This window comes from Thermobia domestica, chromosome 3 (assembly GCF_964235325.1).
Source record: "Thermobia domestica chromosome 3, izTheDome1.hap1.1, whole genome shotgun sequence".
NCBI lineage: Eukaryota > Metazoa > Arthropoda > Insecta > Zygentoma > Lepismatidae > Thermobia > Thermobia domestica.
The window spans coordinates 204,388,877-204,411,223 of NC_137456.1; the positions used below are offsets into that span (position 1 = coordinate 204,388,877).

Below are 22,347 nucleotides of genomic sequence, written 5' to 3' on the forward strand. Positions count from 1 at the left end.
CTGCATTTGCGACTAAATCGAAGCGACTAGGCCGAATCAGATCGGTGGGTGTGTTCAATTATTTCAACCGAAATTGAATGCTACTTGTCGACTAGCTCTCCTATGGTCGATTTCGAATCGACTAGCAATTTTAAAGATGTCCAAGCGGAAAGTAATTGGAACAATTTTCCGTGTTATAGCAGAATAATTAAGGGACGAAATTAAAATAGCAGTGACAAGAGAACAGAAAAGAAAATAGTGTTGGATAAGGGAATTAATATTAAGAAAACAGTATTTAGGAGCATCGTATATACTTTGATGAAAGAATTTTTAGTAGAGGATCCTTGTGTAGATTTAAGCACTTGTCATGGTTTCACAGTAATAACTCAACCTTTTAACACAAAATACACTTTCCCTGCATTATAGAGAAACATTCCGCTAGTTCAAACTTATATATTACACAGTAGTCTTACATATGGACTCACTCACCGTAACCGTAGTATACCATTTGTAAACATAAAATAGTGCTTATCTACATATTGCAAAAATGTTCCGCCTGTGGAAATCAATATCCTATTAGCCTTTTTTCGATTAGTCAACTCTTTTTAAAAATAAAATTACCATTTTTATGACTATTGTACACTTGCACTTTGCAATATATTAAGAAATCATTAAATAATGCAAAATATGATTATTAAAAAAAATCATTTCGAAAATTTGCACGGTTTACTAGGATAATCATTAGTAAGTGGAAACCGTGCAGTCCCAGTTTAGGTACACTATTTAGAATCATATCTATTTCTTTCAACGGTATTTTTATTCTTGCAGAAGGGAGGAGCTGTATTACTGGACGCAGATTTACTTTAGAAAAGCTTACCTGTTATCGGTATAAATAGAACAGTGCCTTAAAAACTAACAGTAAATACAAAAATCACCAACCAACCTGTGCTAGGTAGCTACTAAAAGCGAGAATAGTAGAATTTAGATTTCTGGGCTTTCGGCATCAAAAGCCACGTTAGCCTGTCGTTTTTGAGGGTTGACGTCCATCGGCGAGCCCACTATCCGGGGAAAGGAAAGGAAGAAAGGACTGGGGAAGGGAGGAAGCGGCCTTGGACCTATTTGCCTAGTGTGATAAGGAAAACATTCAGGATGGCTGGTCTGAAAAACCTTTTTACAATTTTTCGACCGAGTGTCCCCACGAGGAATCGAACCCGAGACCGCTCGCACCGAAGGCAAAGCAAGAGTGGTATCTAAATCATACAGGGTAGGAGCAGCAAGACCTTTGCTTAGCATAAAATGTTAGATTATGTTTAACTGTCATATCATGTAGCTTACCACGTTATCTACCATGTTACTTACTGGTGTTATGGTTATACTTGGCGCACCCCATTTTGGAAGATTTACAGTCAGGGTTGGCAAAAATCATGGTTTATCAGGTTTTTTGGTTTAAACCAGTTTTTTTTTTTTTTTAATTTGTTTGTTTAAATAATCTGCTCTATGTATTCATATCACATATGGACAGAAATAAGTTTGTTTCACCTTGGTGTTATTATGCAACAACCGAGTTATACTGGAAGGGGTCACATAAGCTTAAATCGGAATCCAAACCGCTTCTCGACTTACATCCGAGAGAAATTGTCCCCCATTTGAACTCGGAACGAAGACTAATTGGCCACAAATGCGACACGTCTGTCGACTCGCTCTGATAAAAATACGTCGTACTGATCTTTACTTATGCCTACTTGTTAATATAATTGTCAAGCCATTTCAGAACAATTTTGTTTCATATAACACCATAGCGTTATTGTTTTTTCAGTATGTAATAACAACCATTGCTTTGTATCTTATTTACTGACGCGTCCGATTCATACGCTTGTCTTTCTTCGTATGACTTATGAATGAAAATAAAATGAAATGCACTAATGACAACTATGTTAATAACACCAGAATATTCGAGAAATATTAATTACGTAAACAAAGTGTTGTTGGCAAGCAGTGTAAATTATTGCTTGTACTTAGGTAATTCATGCCAGAAGGAAGCGTTCTTTTTTTCCTTCCTTCTTCCACTAATGTTCTGCAGCGCTGGAAATTGAGGAAGAGAAAACACAAAGTTAATTATATATAACGGGATATAATGATGGTTATTCATGCTCTACGGCATGTAGATGGGACTAGTTGAGCAATATTACAGTTAAGAATTTAAATGTTCCTCAGAATAAATGACCATAGATATGTTTTTAGCAAATATCTTTGACAGCATAAAACAGGTTTATTTTAGCGTAGGAGAGAGTAGGCTAATATAATATAGAGTCGTGTGTAAAATACACATGAGCGAAGTTGCGTATAGGTAACGAAAAAAAAAAATAAAATAAAAATAGCGTCAGTAAGGTAGCACCTATGCATGTTACATGCTCCAGCAGAATAGACATAGAATAATGAAGAGCAAAGTAGCGCAAGTCAGAGCATCATACCATAAAATAGGGTAGAGTGTAGCAGTGTACAGTGTTGTAGAGTAAAATAACAGTACAATAGACTAGCGTAGAATAAGCTGATCTGTTGGAGGGTAATGGAGACACAAGAATCGTGGATGTGTGTCCCCGTGACGATAGTAACGTAGAATAAAGTAGCGTAGCTTAGATTAGAATATAATAAAGCAGATTAGTATCGGTTATGTTAGGTTTGTTATACGTCAGTAGCGGGGTTGGCTGGTTTAAACCAAGGTAGTTTAAATCAGCTGCTTAAAAAAAAAAAAAAGTTTAAACAAAAAAACGAAATATGTTTGTAAAAGTGTACGTGTTCATAAAATCTTAATCAACACACATTTGTGGGTTATCACGTTTCACTCCCGTACATTATTCGTATTATATTCAGACCTAAATTTCCCCATTTATTAGTCAAAGAGATTATACTTCAAAGCAACTTTTTTCTTTTTTTTTAAATAAATTTATGAACGTTTCTTCTGAGATATTTTTATAGTTTGTTGTTATTGTTATGCAATTGCAAAGAAAACTTCTAAATATCGTTTCGTTTTAATAATGTTACTATTGATAAAATACATCGAAGTGCCGTACTTTTTTTGTGGGGGGGGGGGGGTCATACAAACCCCACGAGAGGCATTTATCGAAATCAGAAGTATCTTTGGTATCTATGTATAAATCGGTCAGAGCTAAAATGGACTCAAATAATTCGTACCTTTATTCACTTTTCTTACTGATATGCAAATTAAGTCTTTGTATTTTTTTTTTTTTTTTAAACTTGGACTAATGAAAGTCTTCTGAACTAACTTGGACTAAATTAGTTCTGTCTCTGCAGTATTTTGAAATTATCCGTATGTAATTCTATACAGTGGTTTTACTTGTGCAAATGTGTGTACCTTTCTGTCCTTCTGAAATGACTCTTGACAAATATATTAACAAGTATGTAAAGATTAGTACAATGTATTTTTATCAGGAGTCCTTCGTGAGTGAGTCGGCAGACGTATCGCATTTGTGGTCAATTAGTCTCGGTTTCGAGTTCAAATGAAGGATGTAAGCCGAGAAGTGCCTTGAATTCCACTTTAAGCTTATGTGACCCTTTCAGCATAATCCGGTTGTTGCATAATAACACCAAGGCTAAAATTATTCTGTCCATGCGTCATATAAATACATAGAGCAAATTATTTAAAAAACGGTTTAAACCAAAAAAACATTTTTTTCTCCCAATGAAAAGCATGGTTTTTGCCAACCCTGGTCAGTAGTTTCTCTAAGGTGTGTCGTAAGAATAAATCATGTTAGATCTTCCTGATTCCGTCGTGAAGCAAGACACGGACATTATTTTATAGAAATATTAATGTTATGAAATGTAGGTTAGTTAGGATTAGCTCGGCTTAAGGTAAGCTTGAACCCTTTCTATGGACCTTAATCCCACATACTTCAACAAAATTTGGCACTGAGAACATTCCTTACCAATGCGGACTTTTTTAGTGTCCATAGAAACATTTTGCGTCCATTCCGGTTCAGGGCACGATGAAGCTAACACTTGTGCTTGTAACAGTCATTAGTGTAAACGTTACTGTCACAATTTCTGCATGTGTGAAGACTTCATATCCTCGTATTGTGCATTCTACGTTCGTCGTCATATAACGAAGTGGGTAATAATACACTATTGTTTACCAACATGTCATTATTATTCATATATATATATATATATATATATATATAAAGCACTGATAATATATAGTATACAAACTTACGGAATCTTCCCGTAGGCCAGAATATGTAACTCTAGGCATATGGAACCTAACTGAACAAACTTAATCTAATTTCAATGCTTATATAAAAGGCACCGACAATACATAGAACACAAAGATACGAAATCTCCACTATGACAGAAAACTTAAGTTCATTCATATAGAACGTAACAAACTGTAACAACATAAGCCTTAATATGCTGGATGTACTCTGCACAAAGGCCTATTTTTTTCTTAATAATATAGTACTTACTTGGTGTAGACGTAGTTTATAGATCCGTTGATTAATTCACATTATGTAAGTTTCTTCAGGTAAAATTTACAATACAAGCTCTAGCTGGAAATCGATAAGTACCGCTTAAGAATAGTATAGTAGGGACAGGCTAGCTTAGGGTTAGGAAGGTTTGGACCCATTTCGTAAAAAAATACATTATTGTAGGTATCCGTTTCTGTGTAAAGATATCAACTGGAGCGGGCATTGCAAAGTTTACCCTGTACTTCTTCCCCTAGGAAATCGACTTTTATTACCTTCAATCATTGTTTCTTATGGAAGGAGTTTGTATTCCTGGGAGGAAAATTTAAGTTATGCGTAGAAATACAGCGTGCGGACATATGCCATAGAAACTACAGCATCACTAACAAAAATCAACCTGTATTACGTATCAACTACGAACAAGATTTATCCAAGTGAAGCGGAGTGAAGCATATGAGACAGCGCAGAAATTCATCCAAAAGGAGCAGGCGCGTCAGTGACGGTGGACGTGTGCATAAACTAAGATTAAAAAAAAAAATAACACTACGTATTACTTCTGTACATTTTAAAAACCACTGTCGCATACAAAACGATATTAAAACCTTGACTTAAAACATCGCCTCCACATATCACTTCACCTCATGGCTTGCTTACTATGACGTAATGTATAGTTAAAAGCATAGAATTTGCATTAAGTTTTCCTATGTTACTTGGGATGCCAGAGGGATGATCTCCAAACAGTTTGATTACCTATACATATCCCTTTGAAAATAACATTAAAGACATTTTATCTATACTTTACAAATCTATGGATCCAGAAAGTACAACAGCACAATTTATTTTATGTAATATAACAGTTCCCAAAGATGGAAACAATTAGGGATGTACCGATACCGATACTGATACTTTTGGAACATTTTTTATATGTTTTCAGGAATTTTCAGAATAATGAAATGGTCAACATTGTAATAGGGCATGATAGATATAAGGCCAAAATTTAACATACAAAGACAAAAAGCAGAATTTCATATTTGATTCCGCAAGAAAAACGTATTTCCTCTAAATTTAATCCAGTTCACATAAAATGAACTAAAAAGTAGCAAATACTTATATAGTGTAAACTTAATTCTAAGAGTCAGTGATTGATATTTAGAGTGATAATGTACTTTGATAGTTACATTGCATTGACTAGTCTATTACTTACATACATACAGTGGCGGCAATTGGAAGTTGAAAGTGTGGGAGCAAGATATGATTTGAATATTTGTATATCAATGTTAGTTTTCCTGATTGTTTCTAATATTTTGTTTGACGAAAGGTTGTATAATTAATAGGATACTATTATTTCAGTTAAAATACCGTATTTCATATTTTATTAAGTAAATTGACAAGATCAACGCAAGTAGGTACTAGCCCTTTATACTCTTAAACAACGAAAATCTAAGAAGAGATATGATTCCTTGCTCATGAACATCTTAAAATTCTGTCTCGAAAATTGTGTGATTTGCCAAGTGGCCAGTCATTCAGTGGTCACTGGTCACTATTTGGTACCAAAATGTTTACCATCCTCTTAGGTATTGATCAACATCAATATTATCTCTCTATGACTTACCGCTCCCAAGATATTGGCCAAAAAAGTTCAGATTTCGGAAGATTTAGGAAGCCATATCTCATAAGTCATAGAGAGATGATATTGGTGGTGATCAATGCTTAAGAGAATGCCGAACATTTTGTTAACTAGTAACTGGTAGCCATTGGTTATATCTTCATTTTCAATATATATACGGTGATAAAGTGACAGCTTATTATAGCTAATTTAAACTAACCTGAAACACATTTAATATACAATTTCACATAAATTTCGAAAAAAATAATTATTTTCAAGTTCGTTGTGGCAATGCTCCTAGAGCATTCTCAACAGTTTCTTTCTTGTTTTCTGTTTAAAGAGAAAAGCCAACAAAAAGAGTCTTGCTGCGTCTGCGAAAAGGGTATTGTTGTCTGCTAGTATAAAAGAAATATTTTTTTTCTTTCATCACTAATAATTGTAACTGCGGAATATAATAAATGCTGAAGACAAAACAATGAAAGAGGTAGAAGTTGATTCTTATTACTCTCTTTTTAATGAATATTCCTTACTATTAGAAAGAAGAAAATACAATTCAAAAACTGTCGATATTTAAGCAATTAAAGAATAACTTGTGCAAGACTTTCCTTGTTTTAAGAAATGTTCTCTCAATTAGTTTAAAGCGGCTGACTAACATATGGAATTCTTGTAAGAAGAAATGAAAGTACGCTGGAATTACTGGGCTCCAAAAGGTTAATTTCTGGTAGGGTTTGCCCAAGTGGGCCCAGCTCGAAGCGGGTCGGACCCACCTGAAAAAAAAAAAAAAAAAAAACTAAAACCCACCTGGGTTTTTGAGCTCTTTGTTAGTATATTATTGGTATAACTAAGGTGATCACATTGAAAGTGATTTTTATCCGATTTTGAACCCCCTTGAGCGAATTAGATCTTTGATATTAAAGTATACAACATTCAACGTTAGACCTATATAAAGTTCTGAATGAATAAAAAGGTTTACCTTATCTTGAAATAATTATAGAACAAATTAATGTATGGATTCTCTTTATAGCCTATTTGAAGTAAAATATGCAATTTTATATTGTAAAAAATACTTTCCCTGAATAGTGTGCTCGGCGACGCCGGGGGACGTTATCCCTCATACGTTTGACGAGTTCAAGGCCATAGGTGCCTGTATCACCAGCAAATATGTAAATACATTAGTAAAACTATTAGTATTATTTCATACATTTGATGGTAACAAGCATTCTTCAGTAAAATTTGGATTTCCAACAACAGTAGTTTAGTTCAGTCGTCAGTTGCCACTTTTCAAATAAGCATTCTGTGGAATCAACACCAGCAATGGCGTAAAAATTCTTGTCAAATTTAAGAAGATTAATGCTTGCAGTTCCGAAGACTATGTAACGCTATTATTTCAAGTGATGAATTTTAACTTCCGTACTAGAGGAAATGTCGATGTACAGGAAAGAAAGTTGCATTTTCGGGGAAAACCCGTCGTGAAAGAAGTGCTCAGTAAATTCCCGCAATTGGACACACAAGGCATCGGAAGTGAATACTTCAACAATAAAACTATTCTAAGCTGGAACATATTTAAGACATTTTGAAACATTTACTTTATAAAATATGAATTAGCTGTTAATTGTTTTAAATTCATTTTTCGGGAAAGAACCGTCTTACTAGTGCTAGGCAAGTTCCCGTAATTGAACGCGCAAAGTATCGGAAGTGAACTTCAACAATAAAACCATTTATTTTACGCAGGAAAATATTTGCCATGTGAGACATTTTCAAACATTTTATAATACATGAAATATTCTTTGTTTTAAATTAATATATTTGGTATTCATATTTGACAAATGTTACTAAGGCTCTTGGGATGACGCGAGCTACATTTGTTTGTTTGCTTGTACCACACACACACAACTTTCGGTCTTTTAAGTTGAAATTTTCGGGGTACAAGCACGACACACTAAATTTCCTGTATAGATTTTGGCGGCATACTAACGTAAAATTTCAAATTGGCGGCCATTTTTTCACAACAGTAGTGAATAGAAAATTGTTGCAAGTTGCGACAATGACAATCTTGAAATATAAATCACATTTTAACACTTTTACCCCAAATACATTGAAATATTTAGAAAAAAAAAAAGAAAAAAAACGAAAAAAACCCATATGGGTGCAGGTGGGTTGGGTTTTTCAAAAATACTCGGGTTTGATTTCTGCGCCATCCTCCGTGATAACTAAAACGCAATTCATGTAAGTTTCTTAACCCACGGGAAGATAAATAACCAATACGTACTCACGCCACGGCAAATATTATATGGTACAATTTTTTCTATGTACCAATAATACATACAAAAGCTTTACGTTTCCAAATTAAACTATATACATTAAGGGGTCACTTCAAAAACTGGAGAGCAACTGCCCCTCCTGCCCCCGTAATCGCCACCCCTGCATACATATAATGCAATGGGACACTATGTTACAAACTTTTACTATTTAAAAAATTAAGCGTGGTGCGCTAGGTGTTCCTGGATATACCACAAGAAAATAGAGTTATTTAAGCGAAGTCGAAAACGATAAAACTAACTTTAGGACTACTTGTTTTTAACCAGTAAGTAGGAGAAAATAATAAAGTGAGAGTCTAGTGGGTTTCTTCCATAGCATATTTTTCCGAATCGAAAACTCAGTCTCGTTTGAGATTGAAATCACGAGTATGCTATCCTGACCATGGTCGCCCGAAGGGGAAGGGCAGAGTGGGGCCCAGCCTTCCTGACTCACGAAAATGTATACGTAATACAGCAAACCACGTATATTAAATACCAGACGTAATATAGCAACCATGGAATGAGCCTTCTCTAGAAAATTTTCTTCGGGCGCCCATGATCCTGACTGAGGACCTTTGGCTATTCTTCAATATTTTGGCATCGAGTGACTAAAACTATCAGTTGAGTACGAGTAGTGCAAATCAAAGGCGTACACATGCATAAAGAAATCGATTAAAAATAAGTGTCACTGGTAGAACTAAACAAATTTAAAATAGTTCGGAAAATATATTGGTAAATATCGGTGTCTATTTGCCGATATCGATACTCTCAAAATTGGCCGATATTACCGATATATCGGTACATCCTTGAAAGTTTGAGTAGCAAATAAATGAAAATGATCATTTTTATTTGTGCAACTATACTGAAAAGACGCTATATTGCAGATTAATAAATGTTTAAAAAAAATCTTTGTAGTTTATTGCTTTAAGTATTTCTCCAAGGCCTTCTGGACTGTTATCCTGGCGCATGCTAACATAATTGATACATGTGCACACTAATGCTGACTGGAAATGATTACGTAATATTCTAGCACCTATCCTAACAGTCCGGCTCAAACCTCCTGACGTTTAAGGTTTGTCCCCCTCTTCACAATATCCAATACAAGTTGGGCGACGTTGTCTAACAGCTTTGTTCCTGGATTAGGAGAAAGCAACTTCAAAGGTACGTTTTTATGATTAATGTCACTAGTTAATAAATTTTTTAAGAACGAATTTGCTTTTCAATATATATGAATTTCTCGCGTTAACACTCGCCCAACAAAGATACTAGAAATAACTTCTAACATAGGGTCATTTTTGACCTATCAATATTTTAAGTGTTTACGGAAAACATAGTATTACTAGATTTCCACTTGATATAAAGCTTGATATTACTGATGAACATAATCATATTCCTCTTTATTGTCGGATCTAGAAAGTAAAAATGGGGCAGCGAGAACCAGAGGTGTTCACCCTCGCGAGGGCATCCTCACCCTCAAATTCCGTCGGCCACACTGACGCAGGACAAGTTTCGACAGCGACGGTAAGGGCGCAAGAGGGCGGAGAAATTCCAACACGAGGGCGAGGACAAGTTCCGACAGCGATGGCGAGGAGAAATTCCCAACACGAGGGCGAGGACAAGTTTCGACAGCGATGGCGAGGGTGAACGAGGGCGAGAAACAATTTCCTTTGGGAGAACGAGGGCACGCGAGGGAGGACAAGCTTTCTCAACAACTATTTTGAATTTGGTGTTCGACCACTTTCAGAGGAATATAATATTTAAAACAAGATCTGCCATGTCCCCTAGATGAAAAGTTGATGTCATAGCAAAATTATAGATTGTTCATATTCTTCCTTTCATTTAATTGCAGTAGACAATCTCTCTTGTGTACTTCCACATAATTATTAAAAATAACAATGCAAATGAATATTATATTTGCATGTTTCAGGATAGAAATAGCGCTACGTTTAGAAGCGAGTGCGCCTCATTGTTGCCCTGCCTGTGGTAGAGACTTTTTAGATAAAAAGTGTCTACACTGTCATGTATAAAGAGTCAGATGGAAAAAAGACTTGACGGAATGACTTTTGTTCATTGATGGCCATTTTGCACTAAGCTCGCGCTCACTTCTCTCAACTGGGCTCGCGTTTACTTGGGCTCGGGCTCATTTCTTTCAACTGGGCTAGCGCTCGGGCTCAGTTTGGCTCGCACTCATTTATTTCATTGAGGTTCACGCTGAATTATTAAATGAATAGTTTGTATTAAGTTTCTGGAACCAAGCAATATGTTCTGAAGTTGATTGAGTACTAATTTATTTCTTTACGTTTCCAACTTCTGTTGTAAAAATAGATATTAAGTGATACGATACGTCCATGAACACCCGGATGGTATAGCCTCGGTGCGATATGTTTGTGTGTGTGTGTGTGTTTTTTTTTTTTTTTTTTTTAATCTTCTCCATCCAAAACCAAGTTTTATATGCTCAAAGACAGATACAGACACACACAGAGTATTGAGTTGAGTTGATTTTGAGTTGAGACGAGACCCAAAAATTCATGAAACGAGATGATAAACCTTATATCTGGTCTCGTTTAGTCTCATGGGCAACAGCAGTTTGCACCGAAAGATGTAAAGGAAACTATTCAAATTTTATCTGAACATATTCATAGTAACAATAAGCGTGAAGTAGTCAATGATTTGTTCCATTTTAGGTGATCTGTAGTAAGTTATACAATGGTATGTTTAGTTTTCTTTGTTTAGGAAGTATGTTAAGAAAATAATTCAGCAAATAGGCTGGAAAATTGAGGGTCTGATCCTTACGAGGGCTTCCTCACCATCAAATAACCTCGCCCTCAATGACAAAGGGCGAGGGCGATGGACAACCATCCTCGCGAGGGTGAAAATAAGCTTCCAGCACGAAGGCGAGGGCGAGCGAGGGTGAGTGAGATTGGAGTAAAATGAACATTTATGGCCAAAACCCAGACAATGATAGCTTCAGCTGTCAGTTTACGAAATATCTCATCTGAAGTTTTGAAAAGCTTTTACTCGGACATTATTACCGCACAGAGAACAGACGCACACAGTTTATTTGCATTATCAGGCATCGGAGTGTCTAATGGCATTGAAAATAGCTACTTTGTAGACCAAATGAAGCACGAAAGGAGACTTCGTAGACTAAGTAAAGCAAAAAAAAGGAGACTTTGTACACCAACCCGCCTCTGATAAGAAACCACAAATCAACTTTCAGTCATAAATTAGAAGATGTAACTTATTTATAGTGATTTACCCCTACCAAGATGCCGGTTAAGACCAGAAATAAAAAACAAATTTATCTATTTTCCAATCTTCACAAATGATCCAAGGCGTTAAATTTTGAACATATATAAGGACAACTCAACTGTAAAGACTTCCAACAGAACAAAGCTTTTATTTCTGGTTCTGGATGAAGATTTAATTCTTTTAAAAGATACATCATCATTATGATTTGACATCTCAGGAGCATTATATATATACATAAACTTTTGAACTTGGATAAATTCCAGTTGTTCTTTGTGCATTAAAAAACGATGTAATTAGAGCATTTCTCTTCTTTTCAACACTTTTCCGAAGAGCCCGAATGTCCTTGTGCTCTTTGCATTCCTCTTCTTTCAATGACATGAAACCTTCCAACCTCTCTTGAGCGATTTGTGCCTCCTTCAGGTCCCCTTTTTTAAGAGCCTTCCGAAGTCTATCTGTGGCTTCACCAAGCAGAGAATGTGCAGATCCTTTGGTCTCACTATACTTCCTCTTCCTTCCACTGAGCTAGCTTTCAATTTCTTCTATGTTCTTCTTAGCACTTCTTGCATTTTCCTGTTTTTGTTCTCTTTTGAACCACTTCCTCTTCTACTTCTTTCCTGGGCTAGTCGCTGCTCCTCCAGAAACTGTTGGTAATGCTTACGAGCATTTTGACTAAAGATAATTATCCTTTTAGAAATTGGAACGAGATGAGGCTTGTTGTCATAAACTAAGGCACCTTTCACAATCAAAATACTGTTTGTTCTACAAGACATTTGAGTCTTTTTCCTCTGTCAGCATTTTTTGATACTGAAAATCTCCTTTCAATATCTGCATTACCATGGGACAGGCAGAGTGCAACTTTCATCACTTTACTTACTAGAGGAAATTTTGGTGAACTATCCGCCTTCTTAAGTCCCATAAAAAGAGCCCAGTAACTGTCAATACTGAAGAAGTAATTTCACTTCAAGCAGGTTCATGCTCAAGCTGCAGACATTGCCATTCGTCAAGAAGTTGATTATCCGGCACGGCTACAGATAGTGCTCTTGCTCAAGTTCTGATGTACCTGCAGCTACTTTGTGATTTTCTAGCCTCAGGATTGAGAAATGCTAGTGCTCGTTTAATATGAACAGAATGAGTCACTGTATTTTGGGCTGATATTTAGTGTCTCCCCCAATCATGCACATATAAGATTTACAGTGCGTTACTTACTCCACAAAATATAGGTGAACTAGGGACAGCTAGCGAAGGGAGTTAGAAGCCCCCAGGGCCCTTGTACTTCTACCTTTATCACAATTTAGACAAAAACAAGGTACTCGGTTCTAGAACCATGAAACGACTTGGGGGGAGATACTAAATGACATCCGTATTTTGCGCCAAATGTTTACCACCTGAAATATAATGTGCCTGTACACTCTTCAAGAACTGTTGAGCATCTACTTCTGGTAGTTTAGTTCTTTTCTTGTTTCCTCTGAAATGACAATTTGTTTTAAAGACAGTAAATTATCGGATTCAAACAACCTACAATTGATCCAATCATATGACGCTAACTTCACTTCATTAACAGCAGCACATTTAGACACTGCTTGCGATAGTTCTAATAACTCTGCATGTAAAATATGAACCACCGGAACTTCAGTCTGAAAACGACGTATAAATTTCACATGTAACCTGGCAGAAGACAATGTAAAGTGCAACTGAGCTAACATTCCAGGATTCTTGAGTAGAACTACAATTTTCCTCACAGACTGCTTGTCCAAAACGACATTTTTTTTTTTTTTTTTTTTGGTAGATGGAATTTACTTCAAGAAGTACCGTCGTACACCAGTCTACTGTTCAAGTAATCTTTCACATACAGCTATATATGATAACCAACTGGTGGTTGTGTGTTTCAGAAACCTGTGCGATGGCAGATTCAGCTCCTGTTGAATAGTCTCGTACTCTTCCCAACGTGAAGACCATGCATGGAAGTAATTATAAACACTAATCACTAGTGTCACTGCATCTTCCCCAAATCTATTTTAGGAAAGCATTGTGGACTATGTGAATAGCACATGTGCTATTATTTACCAAACCTTTCTGACGAAGTTCGATAAGTTCCTCATTAAACAATTTGAAAACCTTCTTGTTAACGTTAGGGCCATTAGAATCAATCATCTGCATTCTGGTTAGAGACAAATTGGCATTGCTCATTGCCTTGCTTATCAAATTATGGAGAGTAACTGCATCAGCTTTTCCAGTGAAGAAAGTCTCAAGATGTCTTCTAACTACCTGGTTCCTGAGATCTGACCAATATGTAATGGAAACTTGGAGCCCCTTCTTGTATTCAACATTTGTAGTAACATCATAGGAAATGGTGAATGGCACCGAGCCGGTATCTTCCAACATTTCTTACAAATACACACCAAGAGCATCAGTGATCAAATAGTGCATCTTTTTAGTGCTAATGGGAAAACTATCAGGCAATCCTCCTGGAAACATTCTTTCAAATGTAGCTTTGATATCTGTACATAAATAGGCTGAGTAATTGCTACAAATGCTCATCATTGTCCATATCAATTCTGCCACCGTAACACTGTCCCTGACACTGTAAATACGCACATTTGATTCACATTTGCTGTGCTCTGTTGTAAACTCTGGAAGCTTATTGCTTGTTTGAGATGACTGAAGACTATCAGAACCTGATGAAACAGGTATGCATGTTAAGACTAACTGGTTTCCTCCAAGAATATCAGTACATCGTTTTTTATGTTTTGTTTCTTCAGAATGCTGTTATAAACTGAATGAAATCCTTTGTTTAAAACATTCATAACACATGTACACTCATGTCCAAAATGATTGTCGCATATCTATAATTGTCTTCTTGTAACAATATAATTTGATAATGATTTTGTAGGGTATTTATAATACTGATAATATGTGTATAATCGGGAAACGTATATTTGTGCTAAATTTCATAGGAAAAGAATTATAAATACGAAAATTAGAATGAGTGAAACAAAATTTTGCTAAATGGACACGAAAGTATTATTTCGTTTTATTGTTTTTATTTACTGCTCTTTTGACGTGAAATTTGCCACATACATGTCTTTAACATTAACATTATGAGAAGTACCGGGCGAATTCGTTATCAAATTATATTCCTACAACAACATATTTATAAACATGCGACAATAATTTTGGACATGAGCGTACATAGTTCACAAAACACTTCATATTCACTGTGTTTTCCTGCCCAAGGTATTTGGTAACCATTGCTGTCTTTCTTGTGTAGTCAATCATTCCTGAATTTACACTTTCCCATGGTGTTTTCACTGTTCGCGACACAGCCACAAATATATAAATTATTATAGCATCTATTCGTATTTGTTCCTGGAATTCCTCTAACGTAAAAACCATTATTCATCTCTCTCACTCACTCTCTCTCTCTCTCTCTCTCTCACACACACACACACACACAAAAAAAAAAAAAAAACCGGATTAGACGTCAATAAGCACTAATATGTAAATTCTGCACTGAATATCGTAGGATTCACCTCACGCAGGTTCAATGTACATGCATGATTGAGTTTTTTTTATACATTAGATAATGTGCACGGAACGGCTATCAAGATGGTAATAGAACGTACAAAATTTGTCAAAAAAGAACAATTTTAGAATGTTCTGACTTATTACAACTCCACTGAAGTAATACAAGAACTAGAAATGCCCTGGCAGGGAAATCTTGATGGTATCGAGCTCTCATACATCGAATAGATCCGCCATTTTAAGGGTGGCAGAAAGCTAATTGTTTCGTAAGCCCTCTTACTAATCTTTTAGGATAGACTGCAGGTGGTTTACAGGCGCCTGAAAATGGAACACTTTTAAACGCATGAGACAGGTATCGATTTTTTCACGATCATTGCATGTTCATTTCACGGAAACATGTAGTATTCATGTTGGTAGGGAGTGGAAAAACATGTACGTAACCGGCGTATTCCATGTAGCTGACATATACGTTCTTATGAAGATCTGACGACAGCTGCTTTTCATTTGATAAAAATGCAATTGACATGAGAAATACATGTGAAATACAGAAGTTAGCGAATTAGTGGGCGTGTTAGAGGAATATACACGTGAAGTACATCGCATTAAGTACTATACATGTGTTAGGACCTTGCATATGTGCATGACAAACTGAAGACTTTGTGCCTGAATATTACACGTTTCCTACACCTGTAACATTAATGATTCACTCCAATCAACCTTGTTCATTGCATGCACCTGTTTAATCCATTTATTGGCAATCTTGATCATTGCACTTTCAGTTTACCTGCACATTGCATATAGGCGGGTTCACACGTACACGGAGATAATACCGGCAATGTATTTAGTTGTAATCCCATGTATTATACATGTGTCAGGACCTCGCATAGCGAATGTCGAATCGGAGACTTGTGCCTGAATACTACATGTCTCCTATGCCTATAACGTGAATGTTTAGTTCCAATCCACCTTGTTCACCACACGTATCTGTTTAATCCATTTATTGGCAATCATAATCGTTGCATGTTCCCGTTCACCTGTACATTGCCTGTACACTGCACGTAGGGGAGTTACACACTTCGCATGTACACGCAAATGATAAATGTAAAATAACATTCTACATCATGCGTTTCCCATGCTATACGCTAATACATGGTATTTACATGTAATGCGAATGTTAACAATCCATTCAAGGTACTTTACATGCACATATTCCCTCCATTTACTTGCATGTGAGTGACTACGTGCACATTGCATGTTCTCATTTTAATGCACAGGCTCTGTACAACGCGTGTTTCCGCGCAAAATTTCCAACAGAAGCTTGATACTTTTTCGACATGCATATCACCTGAAGACAATGTGCCTGTAATATTTTCTTTACATGTGTTTTCGCCGAAACAGGCGCCTGTATAATACCTATCAAAATCTGACAGGATTTTACAGGCAGTTCCATGTACAAAACATTGTATGTTTCCTCAAAAGTTTTCATAATAGCTGACAGGGAAATTTGATGGTATCGAACTCGCATACATCGAATTGATCCGCCATTTTAAGGGTGGCAAAAAGCTAATTGTTTCGTAAGCCCCTTACTAATCTTTTAGGATAGACTGTTCAATTGTTTAAAACGTGCGAAAATTATACGTTTAAAACATTCAACGGCGTCTGTAACAAAACATTCTGAAAGCGAAGTGATTTCCTCACTTCTGTTACCCTATAATAGTCAATAATATTACGCGGATGCCGTCGTTTCGTAACACTGAGGTAATATATACATGTATAGTCAAGAACAAAAAATCGGGCACTCCCCGTATAACTTATACAAGGAGTGTCCGATGTTTTTGCCCCTGACTGTACTTATATTTGACACTCGTGTATCATTGTATACTTCATTTCTTTACTCATGAAGACCAGATATATGGATTTTATTTGCTCGTATAAATCAGTTAATTGGAACTTACGGAATGCATCACCTTAAAGGGAAAATTCTCAAATCGAAGGCTAAAATAGACTATGCTCGATTTACACTGCGACAAAGTGAAAGGCTACCTAGCTCATATTACTTCAATTTACAACTAATTAAATTAGGATTCCCACTTATTTTGCAAGTACGAATTCTCTTACTTTTTCAGATCATGATATATACATTTTCAATTCTACATTTAATGTAGAAAGGCATCTATATTTTCCTCTTGCTATGGGTTGACTCTGCATGAACATTTATATAGTCGTTAAGCCGTAACATTATTTTTAAGTCGGGATGTTATAAAAATAAATAAAAAAAAAAAGTCTGCTGTAGTGAAATAAAGGTTTAGAAACTGGATTTGAGAAGTATAAATCAATACTTAAAATTCTTTGACTTTCAAAGGTTTTATGACTATGATCAAATTCAATGACTTGAGTTAGATGAATACCCTCGCTTTCCCGGTTTACCAGGTCGATGAAAACCCTGTTAAATAAAGAGAGATGGAAACCGGTTGCAAATTCCCTTGTAGTTAACAAAAAGGGCAAGAAACACAGAAGGTTCTCCCTGGCAACCTCCCTCTAGAGAGACAAAAATCCCTCCAACCTCTCACACAAACACATACATACTGAATATTTATTACCTTGTATTAATGGCATTTTCTATTCATCAGTATTAGTTTCTTTTATTTATTACTGTCGTTTTCTAGTACGTTTGCCACTATCCAAATAATATGACTAATGAAAAAAAAAAAAAGACTTAGTAGACTAATGTTTTTAAAATAGAGACTGCAAGATACTTTTAGATTAAATAAATAAATAAAAAAACTCGCTCCAATGTCTGCATTATTCGTCTGCAAGAGTGAAACTGGACTAAAATGTTTGATATATACTCTGGCAGGCAGTATTACCAGCTCGTTAAGGGAAATTTCCCGTCCGTAGACATGAAATTTTTCAATACGATTCAATGTTTCCCACAAATAAATAAGGCACACAAACACACCTAGATATACAAAAGTTGTACAACGCGTTTCCATTGGCACATATTTTCAATAAAATTATCTCGTATCCTACATATTTGGAAGGAAATATTTCGCATTCCCGCCACAGGTATGAATTTCGGTTTTGTGAGAATATTTTGCCACCTGGCAACACTGCTAAGATGTTTGAACGTACTAAAGGAATGAGCAAAGAGTAGAAATTATTACGCAGAGTGAGAAAAATGGCAACAAATCGGACAGTGTGAGCTAGATAAGACAACATAAAAACCTTTACGTAAACAGGGAAGACCGGGTCATTCAAGACACACAGAATTATTCGTAGCTGACATATAAAGAATGCAAGGGTAATGCAAATGCTACTGTATAGTACGTGTTAAAATAAGCATACCTGAGCCGATGACCGGCAAAAGGACAAATAAATAGGGAAAAAGTTAAAATAAAACATCCATGGATCAAAAATGACCCATCGCCGTTGGGCGAGCGTTAATGTTTCGCATTATGCCCATACATGAAAGCAAGACAAATCCGACAACGTAGTACTTGTACACTATTGGCTTCCGACAGACGTCGAGAGATTTGAGCCAAATTTTATAACCAATTATTTTAATATGAAATTAACTCGCCAATGTTTCAGAAATTGTTTCTTGGGGTAAGAGTTGCATTCATGGGTATAGATTTACTTCACCTTACAGGTATAAATACACCTTCTGATGTATGCTATAAAAACGACTGCGCAAAAAGTAAACAAACTTGTGCTAGATAATCGTTTGGAGATGGGAAGCCAAAACTGGCAAAAAGCAATGATTTAAAGAAGTGAGTAGATAATGGTGACTGGCAATCGATGTCTGAGTTAACCGTGATGAAAATGTTAATATTAATTACCTCTAGATTACTTATGTGGGACAAGAAAGGACATGTATTGCGAAGTTAGTCGTCCTCCTAGCTTTTGGTAAAAACTGTAATAATCGGTTCCTTTCTGTACCAAAGTTTAATATCTAATTCACACAGTATTGCCGAGCGAGCGTTAGCAAGTGAAGGTGGGTTAGAGACCAGCAGGGTACGTAGTTTTCTGTATTTATTACAGCTAAATGGGAAGGAGGAACTGTGTTCTAGAACCTTGCCAACAGAACACAGGTCCCCCCATATAGATGAGTAGCTATATCGGTTCCTTTCTGCACCAAAGTAATATTTAATTTACATAGTATTGCCGAGCGAGCGTCAGCGAGTGAAGGCCGGTTAGAGCCCCGCAGTGCACGTAGTTTTGAGTCTTTATTACAGTTAAATGGGAAGAGGGACCTGTGCTTTAGAACCTAACCAAAACTAGCTTTATCTAACAAACTAACCTGTGAACAGAAACTAACAAAAGTTATAAGTTTTTAGAAAAAAATAGCTGGGCCCCTTCTGCTGAAGATTTCGTAAGATTAATATACTACTTTTTAACAGTTTCGATAATTTTAAACGGTATTTATTCCGAAGTTGGGCGTCCGCTTTCACCACATTTGTTTCGCTGTTATCTCCTTTGCACACTTCCTGCAATTTGTTACTCTAGGTTCATTAATCCGTGCTCTTCACAAACTTTTAAAAGATTTTGTTCGTTATCAACGTATTGCTTCACAAATGTTAAAACTGTTACTTCATTGCCCTTGTACATTCGCAATGTTGATAACAAATGCTCATTTTTTTTTTTTTTTATTTTCACAATGCAACTGTTTTGTTACCTTGCGCCAAGTAGTTCCCTCCGCTCGCCGTATAGTCCCATGTTTACAACCGCTTATATATAACAAATAAACAGATTCTTCGAGACTCTTATATATTATCAAGCACACAAACGATCAAAAATTTCCATAACTTCCCTGTAAATTTTAAAAATTTTGCTGGAAACGGACGCCCAATTTTGGAACTTAACCCTTTTAAACTGGCAGTTACTCGTAAATACAATAAAATGATCAATGCCGATTTCAATTTCTTATTTATGCCACAACGTATCATTAAGCTTATTAGTGAATGTACTAAAGATATGCAGAATACAGGCGATAAAGCACTTCTGTTTACAATAATATATTTCGTTCCCATGGATGGGTCCGAACAGATATACTTCACACTTAGACCTATAGCATGGGAAATTTTGAGGATTTGCTGTTTTTTTCATTTTTCAGAGTTTGAACCCTACTCTAATAAAACTGCTGTAATTGTTTCTTCAGTTACAAACATGAAATACTGTTTTCCTACATTGTGAATAACTCCTCCACCTGCACCTCTCATGTTTGTCTTGTCTTCTTCACCATTATCGGTGTTCCTTATAAAGCATCAGCTATTATAAACCAGTATGATATTAATGTTTATTATGTGTTTATCAAATCCATGTCTTCTTTATCATAGTTGAATGATTATTTTTTGAAGCTATATTGCTTATGTTTAATCACTGATTTTAACCGTAGAATTACGATATATTATGACTGACTACTCTTAATCAGCACCAGAGGTTTAAAAACAATCGCAGATACCCATTTAAGACTGAAAAAAGATAGGAATAAAAATAGCCCGAAATCAAGTCTGTAGAAAGAAAGGTCTTATGAAGAACGATTCTATTACTAAGTTCTTGGCAATACCTGTTCGAAGTGCAGGAACAGCAATTCTGGACAACATTTTGTTTCTCTCCAGTAAACGTTATCCCTTTTATAATACTCCAATTCCAGCTCCCTCTGCCTTCCTCCAAGCCTTCCACAACTTATGCCACCCAAATGCACCGTACCCCCACCAGTAAAGGAAGGCTGAAAAGACCAGAGTAGCCAGATGAGTTTTAAAATTTTACTCTTTCTTCCCCACCGCCATTACATTCATGCAAAATCATCGTCCTTACTTTAGCAACAAGCCGCTTGGGAGAGGGTCTCCTAGACGCAGAGTGCCAGTACCATCTAAATTATTTGAATGTGCAATGAAGTGGACACTTTCAGAAATGGTTTGCGTCAAGACAACGCTAATCCTAACAATAATCTGCTACGCCGTTGAATGTCGCTACCATCCACATATAACGCGACTCAGCCAGACTTACACAGTCCCAGTTCTAGTTTACCTACTTCTCATGAGATGTCGCCATGGTCTCTATTCCATAATTTTTGCCTTCAGTGTTGCTACTTCAGTGTTTGGAACACATTCAGTTATTTAGTTCATCAGCATACGCGTATGTGCAATTGAACTAGATAGATATGTGAGGTGATTTTTTTCCAAAGGTCGACCGGAACCCCTTCTACACGAATATATAATTATTTAATTATTAGTAAACTATAATAATATGTCAAGTAAATGCTTATGCGAAATTCTTGTTTGTACACAAATAGTTTCGATGCCAGTGCCAACAGAAAATTGCTTTCTTCTAAATCGTAGCAACCACCATCATATTCGATTAAACCATAAGTTGCCCCATCGTTTGTTTAATTTATTCTGTATACAAGGTGACCAGACGTCCCGTTTTAGCCGGGACAGTCCCTTTTTTCCAACAGTTGTCCCGTTTTTTCTGATTATCGAACGGGACGCCTAAATGTCCCGTTTTTAAATAAAAATGGTCTAGGTGTCCCGTAATTATTATTCAAAATATAAATCGTCAATGCAAATTCTACTCTCTTCCGTACCAACTCTCGTTGCCAAGGTTCAGCCGTGTCTAGTCTAGAACTTCTGAATTTTCAAATGGGAGTTGTGTGTTCGTGGCTCAAGTGGGAATTCTGAGTGTTCAACTAATTAAAAGAATTGTTGGGCAGAATTTGCAATCGGGAACTATTATTTGTTGTGTGGTATACGTAAAGTTAGAAACGGTGTGTTATCACTCTTACTTGTGTATTTTGTAAATTGAGAACACTGCTGAGTCCCAAAATACAATCTGGAAATCAGATATCCCCCCCCCCGTAGCCGATTCGTATGCGTCCCGTTTTCGCAAGTGAAAATTCTGGTCACCTTGTCTGTATATAAATAATAATTTCATTTGTAATTTGGAAATGTTTCAATGGTTTGCACAGACTTCGATTAAAAAATAAATAAATAAATAAAAAGTTAGTTGTAAAATATGCTCGATTGGTTTCCTTTTTCCCTCTACTTTTGTAAAGCTTAATAATTTATAGTATTGATACGGAATAGATAGTCATAATGTTCATTTTAGAAAAGCGTCTGATTTCAAATAATCAGAAAACTTATTTTAATATATTAATAATTCTGTAAATGAAAATGAAATGAAATCTTTAAGTTTTACTATTACTATATTA

At 36.0% G+C, this 22,347-nt stretch overlaps 1 protein-coding gene across 1 annotated transcript in view; it reads right to left on the reverse strand.

Annotated features, from left to right (window-relative positions):
- The window catches only part of ATPsynB (ATP synthase subunit b, mitochondrial), a 71,006-nt gene extending 50,137 nt beyond the window's left edge, over nt 1–20,869 (reverse strand). Inside the window, exon 1 of the mRNA XM_081752111.1 lies at nt 20,704–20,869. Coding sequence (XP_081608237.1) covers nt 20,704–20,740 — 37 coding nt within the window. The 5' untranslated portion in view covers nt 20,741–20,869. The remainder of the gene's footprint in view (nt 1–20,703) is intronic.
- Nucleotides 20,870–22,347: the final 1,478 nt, after the last annotated feature.